The sequence below is a fragment of the Mandrillus leucophaeus genome, unplaced genomic scaffold (genome assembly GCF_000951045.1).
Source record: "Mandrillus leucophaeus isolate KB7577 unplaced genomic scaffold, Mleu.le_1.0 Scaffold18, whole genome shotgun sequence".
Classification (NCBI taxonomy): Eukaryota; Metazoa; Chordata; class Mammalia; order Primates; family Cercopithecidae; genus Mandrillus; species Mandrillus leucophaeus.
Genome location: NW_012101809.1, coordinates 3,233,960 through 3,245,343, shown reverse-complemented (window position 1 = coordinate 3,245,343; position 11,384 = coordinate 3,233,960). Strand labels below are relative to the sequence as shown.

At 42.9% G+C, this 11,384-nt stretch overlaps 1 protein-coding gene across 1 annotated transcript in view; it reads left to right on the top strand.

The window, feature by feature from the left end:
- The window catches only part of LOC105537776 (chromosome unknown open reading frame, human C10orf76), a 234,786-nt gene that overhangs the window by 61,160 nt on the left and 162,242 nt on the right, over positions 1 to 11,384 (top strand). The window contains exons 15-17 of the mRNA XM_011977448.1: positions 1,571 to 1,672; positions 8,542 to 8,600; positions 10,303 to 10,368. Coding sequence (XP_011832838.1) covers positions 1,571 to 1,672; positions 8,542 to 8,600; positions 10,303 to 10,368 — 227 coding nt within the window. The remainder of the gene's footprint in view (positions 1 to 1,570; positions 1,673 to 8,541; positions 8,601 to 10,302; positions 10,369 to 11,384) is intronic.

Genomic DNA, 11,384 nt, shown 5'->3' with positions numbered 1-11,384 from the left:
TGGTGAAACCCCATCTCTACTAAAATACAAAAATCAGCTGAGCATGGTGACGGGCACCTGTAATCCTGGCTATTTGGGAGGCTGAGGCAGGAGAATTGCTTGAACCCAGGAGGCAGAGGTTGCAGTGAGCCGAGATGGCACCACTGCACTCCAGCCTGGGCAACAGAGCGAGACTCTATCTCAAAAAGAAAAAAAACAAAAAAACAAAAAACAAACTGTGTTCTGTATGGGTCAGCCCTGGTCATTAGAGACCAATTATCCCTCATTGTTCACTGGGACTGTGGCTCAGTTCCCAGGCTGTTCCAATCAGTAATGTTCATCTGTTTGTATTTATTTGTGACAGAGTCTTGCCGTGTCACCCAGGCTGGAGTGCAGTGCAGTGGCACCATGTTGGCTCACTGCAACCTCTGCCTCCCGGGTTCAAGTAATTCTCCTGCCTCAGCCTCCTTAATAGGTGGGATTATAGGCACCGGCCACAATGCCCAGCTAATTTTTGTATTTTTAGTAGAGATGGGGTTTTACCAGGTTGGCCAGGCTGACCTCGAACTCCTGACCTCAGGTGATCTGCCCAACTCGGCCTCCCAAAGTGCTGGGATTACAGGCGTGAGCCACCGTGCTTGGCCTGTTCATCTGTTTTCAGTCTACTATTCCTTTTCAGTTCCCTTTCGGGGGAAAGGGAATTCTATCACTTAATAGTGGTAGAATTTGAATATAGTTCTGCGTTAACATTTTCCCCTCTCTGTCTTGGGTACGTCCAGCCTAAAGACTTGTTCTCAAAATTCAGCAAGATTTCTCCTTGTTAGGAAGGAATCATCACTGATTTTAAGTAGGAGACCCATCAAAGTAAAACTCATTTATATTCAATACAGATTTTTCCTTTAGGTAGAAATCAAAGTACCTTTAAGAATGGCCTTAAACTCTTTGGGGGTACTTGGGGCAGGAAGTAACATACCCTTCCCAGGATGCTGGGAGAAAAAGCACTGTTGCCGGGCGCGGTGGCTCAAGCCTGTAATCCCAGCACTTTGGGAGGCCGAGACGGGCGGATCACGAGGTCAAGAGATCGAGACCATCGTGGCTAACACGGTGAAACCCCGTCTCTACTAAAAAAAAGTACAAAAAATTAGCCGGACGAGGTGGCGGGCGCCTGTAGTCCCAGCTACTCGGGAGGCTAAGGCCAGAGAATGGCGTAAACCCAGGAGGCGGAGCTTGCAGTGAGCTGAGATCCGGCCACTGCACTCCAGCCTGGGCGACAGAGCAAGACTCCGTCTCAAAAAAAACAAAAACAACAACAACAACAACAAAAAAAAACAAAAAAAAGAAAAAGCACTGTTCTTGGAGACTGGCCCTAGGTAGGAGAGCAGGTCACTGGCCTTAATTTGGGAAATAGGAAGGGGACTCTACAGGGTTAGGAAGAGTAGATAAAAGTTTTATGATGAGCACTTGGTCCTCCCTCTGTTGTGGAAAAAGCTTATTTAGTGATTTTTCTGCCTGCTGGCAAATTGGCTATGTGGGTAGAAGTGTTAGATGGAATATGTTGCAGGCTAAGTGCATTTTATCTGTTCTATTCCAGTTATAAGTTCTGTGGAACTCCCACTGGATGCAGATGTACAGACCAGTAATCTACTGATAACGTTTTTAAAGTATAGCTCAATTGTCATGCAGGACACCAAAGGTAAGCCATAGCTATTTTGGGGGCTCAGGAAGTAGAAGGTGTGGCAGGCAGCTGGCATCAAACAGCAACATTAATATTTTGAATCTTTGACAAGATGAACCCTTGGGGCCTTGTGTACTTGGTCTTCATTGGTGGAAAACAGTGATATCTCACTGCTAGATGGCAATTAGGTGGTGTTGGGAAAACCTGAAGCTGGAGGGGTGTACTCAAAAATAGAACAGGAAAAAAATTGGTCTCTATGAAAACTAGCAAATCTTCTTAGCAGATCGTGGTAAGTAGATGCAGACTCTTATGTGTGGGAAGTGGAGGGATTAACACGCTTCAGGGAATTCCCTTTTGAGGACAGGAACTGAAAGCATCAGCTCGTGGTGAGAATCAGAGGACTGTCGTATACAGTACAGTAGGAAGAGGTGAGATTCAGAGGGACTGTGTTCTTAAGCACTTAAAATAGAAGTGTCAGTACCCATCCTAGAAATGCAAGAGTGGAAGGTGGGAGAGGATTGAGTGTTGGAAAAGTTTGAGGTTTTGTTGTGTGATGTCCTGTTTTTCCTCTGTTTATGATTTTGCTATGACTTTTTACTTGGTGGTAGAGTAGTGGAGTGGTTGTCCTAGGAAGGGGTTGGGAGAAGACTCAGCAAATTCTATCCAGTAAATATCTTAGTTTTGTTTTTCCCCCTACTTAGCATTTTTATTTATATAGATATATGTGAGTGTTCACAATTTTTGTGTGTTTGTGTTTATTGTGTAAAGTATATATAACAAAATTTACCATCTTAACCATATTTAAATGTACTATTTAGTTGCATTACCTACTTCCATATTTTTGTACAACCATCATCACTGGCTGGGTGCGGTGGCTCATACCTGTAATCCCAGCCCTTTGGGAGGCCGAGGCGGGAGAATCACTTGAGGCCAGGAGTTCACGACCAGCCTGGCCAACATGGCAAAACCTTGTCTGTATTAAAAATACAAAAATTAGCCGGGTGTGGTGGCATGTGCCTATAATCCTAGCTACTCAGGAGGCTGAGACAGGAGAATCACTTGAACCCGGGAGGTGGAGGTTGCAGAGAGTTGAGATCATGCCACGGCACTCCAGCTTGCATGACAGTGCGAGACTCCATCTCCAAAAAAAAAAAAAAAAAAAAAAAAAAAAAAAAAAAAAAGCTGGGCATGATGGTTCACGCCTGTAATCTCAGCACTTTGGGAGGCCAATGTGGGCGGAGATTGAGACAGTGGTGAAACTCCATCTCTACTAAAAAAAAAAAAAAATGCAAAAAAATTAGCCGGGCGCAGTGGTGGCCAGCTGTAGTCCCAGCTACTGGGGAGGCTGAGGCAGGAGAATGGCGTGAACCCGGGAGGCGGAGCTTGCAGTGAGCCGAGATCGCACCATTGCACTCCAGCCTGGGCGACAGAGAGAGACTCCTTCTCTAAAAATCATAAAAATAAAAAAAAAAACCCATCATCATCCATCTCTAGAACTTTTTCTTTTTCTTTTTTTTGAAGGCAGGATCTCAGTCTGTCACCCAGGCTGGAGTGCAGTGGTGTGATTTCAGCTCACTGCAGCCTCGACTTCCTGGGCTCAGGCAATTCTCCCACCTCAGCCTCCTGAGTAGCTGGGACTACAGGTGTGCACCACCATACCTGGATAATTTTGTGTGTGTGTGTGTATTTTTTGTAGATATGGGGTTTTGCCGTGTTGCCAGGCTGGTCTTGAACTCCTGGGCTCAAGTCATCTGCCCACCTTGGCCTCCCAAAGTACTGGGATAACAGGTGTGAGCCACCGCACCTGGCCTCAGAACTTTTTCATCTTATGAAATGGAAACTCTGTACCCATTAAACACTAACACTCCATTTTCCCCTTGCCCCAAGTCCTGGCAGCCACCATTCTGCTTTCTGCCTGTATAAATTTGACTACTCTAGGAACCTGATATAAGTGGAATATATCCCAGTTTTAGGATTGCCTGGAAGTAAGCCTTTGATTTCATGGTGACACTGAGCTAGCATTTTTTTCCCCATTTTTTGTAATGAAAAAATTCTAGTATACAGAAGTTGAAAATAATTATGAAGTGATTTACCTATATACTCATTAACATTTTGCCATACTTGGTTTGCACTTAAATTTCTTTCTGTGTATCGTTGTTGTTAATTTGTCTGAATCATTTTATTTTATTTTATTTTATTTTTTTTGAGACAGAGTCTTGCTCTGTTGCCTAGGCTAGAGGGGAATCGCAGCCAGGGCTCACTGCAACCTCTGCCTCCTAAGTTCAAGCCATTCTCCTGCCTCAGCCTCTGGAGTAGCTGGGACTACAGGCACGTGGCATCACACCTGGCTAATTTTTGTATTTTTGGTGGAGACAGGGTTTCACCAGGCTGGTCTCAAACCCCTGACCTTGTGATCTGCCCACCTCGGCCTCCCAAAGTGCTGGGATTACAGGCATGAACCATCACACCCGGCCTGGCTGAATTATTTTAAATGAAGTTGCAGACATCATAACTCTGCTTTACACATAAGTCCTTTAACTTATATTAAAGACATTTTCCTAGATATCCAGAATACCATTATTATATCTGAGAAAGTCAACAGTAATTCTCTAATATCATGTAATATTTAGTCCCTGTTTCAATATCCCCATTTGTCCCCAGAATGCTTGCTTTTTTGGGGCACAAAGCTAGCATTTTAATGAACATTTTTATTAGCATTTCTTTTGGTACCTACAGGTTGATCCTGTGGGCTTCTTCTATTTAAAAGGATTTTTTGGCCAGGCGCTGTGGCTCACGCCTGTAATTCCAGCACTTTGGGAGGCCTAGGCTGGAGGATCACCTGAGGTCAGGACTTTGAGACCAGCCTGGCCAACATGGTGAAACCCTGTCTCTACTAAAAATACAAAAATCAGCCAAGCATGGTGGTGGGCGCCTGTAATCTCAGCTGCTTGGGAGACTGAGGCATGAGAATCGCTTGAATGCGGGAGGCGGAGGTTGCAGTGAGCCAAAATCACGCCACTGCACTCTAGCCTGGGCGACAAGGGCAAAACTGTCTCCAAAAAAAAAAAAAAGAATTTTTTTCCTAATTACAAAAATAATTGAAATATTCTTATTAAAAATTAAAACATTCTAGCAATAGTTAACTTAGAAAGTGAAAGTTCTTTGTAATTTAAACTCTCCAGAGTTAATCACTCTTAACAATTTGGCATAGATTCTTCCTTTTTAAGACTTCTTTATAATAATCTTTAAATCCTTTTTAGGAACTAACTGTTCAGTAGTTTATATTTGGGTTCTTAAATTATGGTCTGCAGATGAACTTCAGATTCCCAAATAACCAAAAAACCAGTTCCACTTTAGAAGCAAAATTGCTGAAATACTATGGTTTTTGCCACTTTACTTTCTGTGAGGAGAGATTAATGCCTTGTAGGTGGTTTAAGATTCCCTTAGGCATTAAGTATACTCTAGAAGGCTCTTATTTGCCAAGTGAGGTAGGTAGGTTTCTGGTTGGAGAGTTTTCGGGAGTTTCAGAATGGAGTTGAAAGGCAAGAACTGCATAGTAGGAAAAGACCAGGATTCAGAGGCTTTTAGAGTAAGAAAGAAACATTGGTAGACAGAGATAGGAGAGCTCAATGATAAGTATGGAAAATGAAGAATTGCCAGAGCAGAAAGGAGCCTGAGTGGGCAGAGTCTAAGATATGTTACACTCAGATATGTTGTATTAGCTCTGGGAGATTTCTGCCTTGCAAACTTAGACTTTTTTCTTCCTTTATGTCTTGCGAGTGTTCTCTTTCGAGCGAGAGAGCTGTATCAGGGATGAGATAGATGTAAGTAGTCCATGTCACTAACTCCTAACATAAAGCAATCCATTGGGAGCTGCAGAGATAGCTGAACCTCTGAGACTTGGCAAGTGAGATCTGGCAAGCAAGGATAACAAGACTTGTATGTCACTTTCTTGAAGCCATTGCTTCTTTATGGAAATGGTAACCTCTTTCTTTCTCAGAAGTATTGCAGCAAGCACAGAATAGAGAAACTGCATGGATGTGACCTAGAAAATGAACTTTTAGCTTTGCCTGATGTAACACAGTGAACTGAGGCCCTTGGAACTCATTTTTAGCTTTAGTGATTATCCACTTGCCATCCATAAAATGGAAGACAAAATTAAAGGCTGATTAATTGCACAATGAGTGGTCTTTGCCAACAGGCAGCCTAAATATGGCAAAGGGCAAGGTTAGGAATGAAGAGTTAATTTCAAAAATGACTCCTGTGTGGCTTTATTGGTCCAGCTTTCTTCCTGCCTCAGCCCCTGACCTGCCGCATGCCTTGGCTAGCTCATTATGTTTTTAGCAGCAATAGAAGCAACTTTTTTTTGGCTCTGCTTCCCCCCCCCCCACCAGGATATTATCTTTTTCTTTTTCATTATATATTTATCATTTAAACTCCAAAAGATACTTTTAATAGATATGTATAAGGTATAAAGTTTATAATAACTATAATAGCATAACTTATAAAGTATAATAATAAAATGAACATATGTGAACCTAACACCCAACTTAAATGAAACAACATTAATGCTGTTGAAGCTACCTGTGCATCCCCTCCCTAATCACTTCTCTCCTCTCCATTCTCCAGAATTTTGTATTTATCATTCCCTTGATTTTGTTTGTTTGTTTGTTTGTTTGTTTTTTGAGATAGAGTCTCACTCTGTCGCCCAGGCTGAAGTGCAGTGGCACGATCTTCTCGGCTCACTGCAACCTCTGCCTCCCATATTCAAGCAATTCTCCTGCCTCAGCCTCCTGAGTAGCTGGGATTTCAGGTGCACGCCACCACGTCTGGCTGATTTTTGTATTTTTAGTAGAGATGGGGTTTCACTATGTTGGCCGAGCTTGTCTCCAACTCCTGACCTCAGGTTATCCTCCCACTTCAGCCTCCCAAAGTGCTGGGATTACAGATGTGAGCCACCAAGCCTGGCCGCTATTGCTGTGGGTTTCCCCCTGGTTTTAAAGCCTTTATTCCTTGGAATTTTTCTGACTTTGGTGGTGTCACCTTAAAGAAGCTTCTGCTCAACCTTTACAAGAGATACTAGGCAAAAAACTGTAAAAACCATGTAGATCTATGCATAGACTTAAAGTTGATTCACCAAAGTCTTAACAGTTATAGCATTTGGGTGGTATGATTAAATTTGGTTTTTATTGTTTTGTGTGTGTATGCTTTTTTTGAGTTTAAAAGACTGTCTATAATGAAATATGCTTTAGTTTTGTATTCATAAACACTTTAATTTAAAAATTAAAAAAAAAATTTAAGTGGAGAGATAGCTGCAGGCTTTTCTGTGGGAGTTGCTTCTCAGTTTTTGGGAGGATAGTGCCATAGAAACTCTGTGGCTGAAGGTAGGTAGAAGAGTCGTGAATCGGCCGGGCGCGGTGGCTCAAGCCTGTAATCCCAGCACTTTGGGAGGCCGAGACGGGCGGATCACTAGGTCAGGAGATCGAGACCATCCTGGCTAACACGGTGAAACCCCGTCTCTACTGAAAAATACAAAAAACTAGCCAGGCGAGGTGGTGGGCGCCTGTAGTCCCAGCTACTCTGCAGGCTGAGGCAGGAGAATGGCGTAAACCCGGGAGGCGGAGCTTGCAGTGAGCAGAGATCACGCCACTGCACTCCAGCCTGGGCGACAGAGCAAGACTCCGTCTCAAAAAAAAAAAAAAAAAAAAAAAAAGAAGAGTCGTGGGCATTGCTCTTTGGCTATATTGGGGCTTTGATGAAGCTATAGGAAATGCCAGGTAGGGATTATCATCATTACTCTTTTTGCAATGCCTATCTCTGAGGAGAGGTGAGTATATTTGTGGACTGTAATCGCCATTATGCCATCTAATTGTCAGGTTTTAATTGATAGATCCCATTTTTGAGAAAGAAGCAGGTCAATGTCAGGGTAAATAGTAATAGCTAACTTCTACAGCACTGTAATCCATTAAGAGGTCTTCTCTCTAGAGTGGACTTCAGTCTGGGTCCTGTTGAAGCTAATTTGAAAATCATGAGCCATTTGTCTATTTTGGCTATACTGGCATGATCCTCTTCTTATCTCCTTTTCACTCCTTCATCCACAGAGTTTCTGGAAAGTAAAGTAAGCTTGATGGGTTCTTGTACTTGGCAGTAATGGATTAGCTCTTTTTTGTCCTTTTGTGTGTGGGCTTAGAGCCCTGCTATTGAGTTTGCCTTCTTCTTTTTTAATAACTAGAATGTGAGTTGTGAGAGACCAGGGACCTTTGTCTGTTTTGTTCAGTGCTGTATCTCTAGTGCCTTGCACAGTGCCTGCCACATAGTAGGTGCTAAGTAAATATTTGTTGAATGAGTAACTTTGACAGGAAGAAAAATGATCAAGAGTTCACAGCTTTCCAGGGCATAAGTATACAATTGCAAGGAGAAGCGTGGGCTGGACCCTAGTCTCCAGTTAATTTCTTTTCTATTTCATTGCCAGTTTGCTATGAGCAGTCATGAAATCTTTCTAGATTTTGTGGTAGGTGGTGCTTAGAGCTGGCAGATGAGAAAGGAAATGGACCTGACTATTCAAGTTCTATCAGCAAAGGGCTGATGTGAAAGCGATGGCCACGATTTGAGCCATGACAATAGGAACCTTATGAGTTAGATGGCTCTCAGGGAGGTAGTTAGTCATTTAACAGACTACCAGGATATTAAAAAAAAAAAAAAATCTTCTGGGGGAATTCTTTTGCCTAGAAGGGAAGCAAGAATTACTATAGTAGTACCTTGATTTTAATTTATGGATTTTGTGGGAAGAGAAAGTGTGAATGTTTCCTTTTATGATACACATCCTTGTTCTATATTGAAACATGGTCTGGATGATTTACAGAGAAGAGTTTCTTTTTTCTTTACAGATGAACACAGGCTTCACAGTGGCAAACTCTGTCTAATTATCCTTACATGTATTGCTGAGGTAGGTCTCACCAGCCTTCTGCTATTAGGCAGCCTTTTACAAAGTGCTATCTTTCCCTTCCTCCCCTCACCCCATTCTTGTCTCATGATGTTTAGGGTCCTAAAGTTTAGGAGAGAAAATCTTCCCCCTTTGTGTATCTGTCTCTTCCCACTACAGTGTAGTCTTTGATGAAGCCACGGATAGACAGGGTTTTGTCTGCTTCCGTGCTGTTTAGCACTGTGTTTTTAAACTGTGGAGCAGTTTGTTTGTTTGTTTGTTTTGAGACGGAATATCGCTCTGTTGCCCAGGCTGGAGTGCGGTGGCATGATCTCGGCTTACTGCAATCTCCGCCTCCCAGGTTCAAGCGATCCTCCTGCCTCGGCCCCCCTAGTAGCAGGGATTACAGGCACGCGCCACCTTGCCCAGTTAATTTTTGTAATTTTAGTAGAGACGGGGTTTTGCCATGTTGGCCAGGCTGGTCTCAAACTCCTGACCTCAGGTGATCCACCCACCTCGGCCTCCCAAAGTGCTGGGATTACAGGGGTGAGCCACCATGCCCGGCAGTGGAGCAGTTTAAAAAATAAAAATAAAAAAGGAGCTCAGGTTTCCTGTGATGGGGTGAAGGGGTGAAGAGTAAAGCCAGAGAGGGGAATTGGAAACTCAGTAATTGCAGTTTGCCTAAGAACAAGAGCTGAGGGGAAAAAAGAAGAGGTGCTTTGGCTTTTTAAGAAGCCTCTTTTGGTTGGACTAACTAGGTTCAAACTCACCATGTATCTTGGTGACACACAGTCATGGCAGAACTTGAGTGAATTTAGAGCTAAATTTATAGCTTCAACCTTTCCCTTTACTCTTCCCCACTCTGCTCTTTTCTCTCTTAAGAAAAATGGTGAAGGTAGTCCACATGAAGTAGAGATCTCTCTGTCTTTCTGTCTTCATGTTCTCTGTGGAAAGATGACCTCCTTTTCACAAGATTAGGGGTGACTGGTTATAGAAGAGCTGCTTATTAGCAGTGGGCTTGGTATAATTGCTTTTCAAAATTTTTTCTAAGAAAATCTTTAAAGGAGTTGTTTTTCACAAATTGTAACAGTTCCTTGTAATTGGAGTCTGTAGGCTTGTCAGATCTTCAGAAAGGGTGTTGGGAAAGGGCCAAGGGATGTTTATTACTAATCCATGGTAAGAGGTTTTTGATTTTCCATCAGTCTTCAGGAAAGCCTGGAATAGACAGAGTCTTGTCTGCTTCCATGCTGCCTGCGAAGCAGTTTGCTTCTGTTGGGCTGAGCCCATTCCCAGCAGAGCACAGATTTTTCTTCTTGCTCCTAAACCCTCGTGTGGAGCCTGCACATGAATCCTGCAGCCCCTATGAAAACCTTTAAGCTATCACAAACAGAGCCAGCTCCTTGGGCAGATGGGACGGAAGAGGGAATAGGAAAACAGATTCCTCTCATTCCTCTCAGCATCTGCCTTAAGTCCCTGTGTCTTAATTTTTATTGTTTTTGCTTGGAAATTTTTGACCAGTTAGAGATACACTAGGAAATTATACTAAAGAAAAATCTCATGGCTTAAGTAGGGTTTGACATAAGCCTCTAGGCTCATCCTATTAGCTGTCCACCTGATCCTTGGAAGTAGTTCTTAAAGTCTAAGGATTTGTACGAAGTGTGATAGATTACAAACAGTTCCTTAAATATAGCTCTCACTTCTTACTTTTTCTCTATATTTTTATTAGGATCAATATGCCAATGCATTTTTGCATGATGACAACATGAATTTTCGAGTAAACTTACATAGAATGGTAGGTGTTTCTTTTGCTTCTTGTTTTTTCTTAGAGGAAATATTTTGTGTGTCGGCAGAGTTGGGATGAAATTGATCCTACTAGAACAAATGTGGGTGTAAAGTTGTGCCAAAGGGCTTTGCATGACGGCTGTTCAACAGACCCATGCTTGTTGGGACTTTTGTGTGTCATGGAGCTGTTTCTTATTCGAGAGTTTTGGAAAATTCACAAGCGTGGCAATGATGCTGGATTTCTTTTTTTTTTTTTTTGTCTTTTTTTATTTTTTGAGATGGAGTCTCTCTCTCTATCCCAGGCTGTAGTGCAATGGTGTGATCTCTGCTCACTGCAACCTCTGCCTCTTGGGCTCAAGCAGTTCTTCTGCCTCCACCTCCCGAGTAGCTGGGTTTACAGGTGCCCACCACTATGCTCAGCTAATTTTTGTATTTTCCTTACAGACGGTTTCACCATGTTGGCCAGGCTGGTCTCCTGCTCCTGACCTCAGATGATCTGCCCGCCTTGGCCTCCCAAAGTGCTGAGATTACAGGCGTGAGTCACCGCGCCTGGCCTGATATTGGATTTCAATAACATAGGTTTTAGCAAGGAAATCGTTCTAAGCCTTTTGTTTTCAAAATGTAGTATAATTTTTGATCGGGTAAGACTAGCTGCTGCTCTGATTTGTTCATCTGAGAAGTGGGTAAACAGAATATGGAGGATCAGGGAATTTCCTAAAACTTGGAGGTATATTAAAAAAATATCACATTGAGGGCTGGGCCTGGTGGCTCACGCCTGTAATCCCAACACTTTGGGAGGCCGAGGCGGGTGGATCACGAGGTGAGGAGATCGAGACCATTCTGGCTAAAAGGGTGAAACCCCGTCTCTACTAAAAATACAAGAAATTAGCTGGGTGTGGTGGTGGGCGCCTGTAGTCCCAGCTACTCAAGAGGCTGAGTCAGGAGAATGGTGTGAACCTGGGAGGCGGAGCTTGCAGTGAGCTAAGATTGTGCCACTGCACTCCAGCAAAAAAAAAAAAAAAAAAA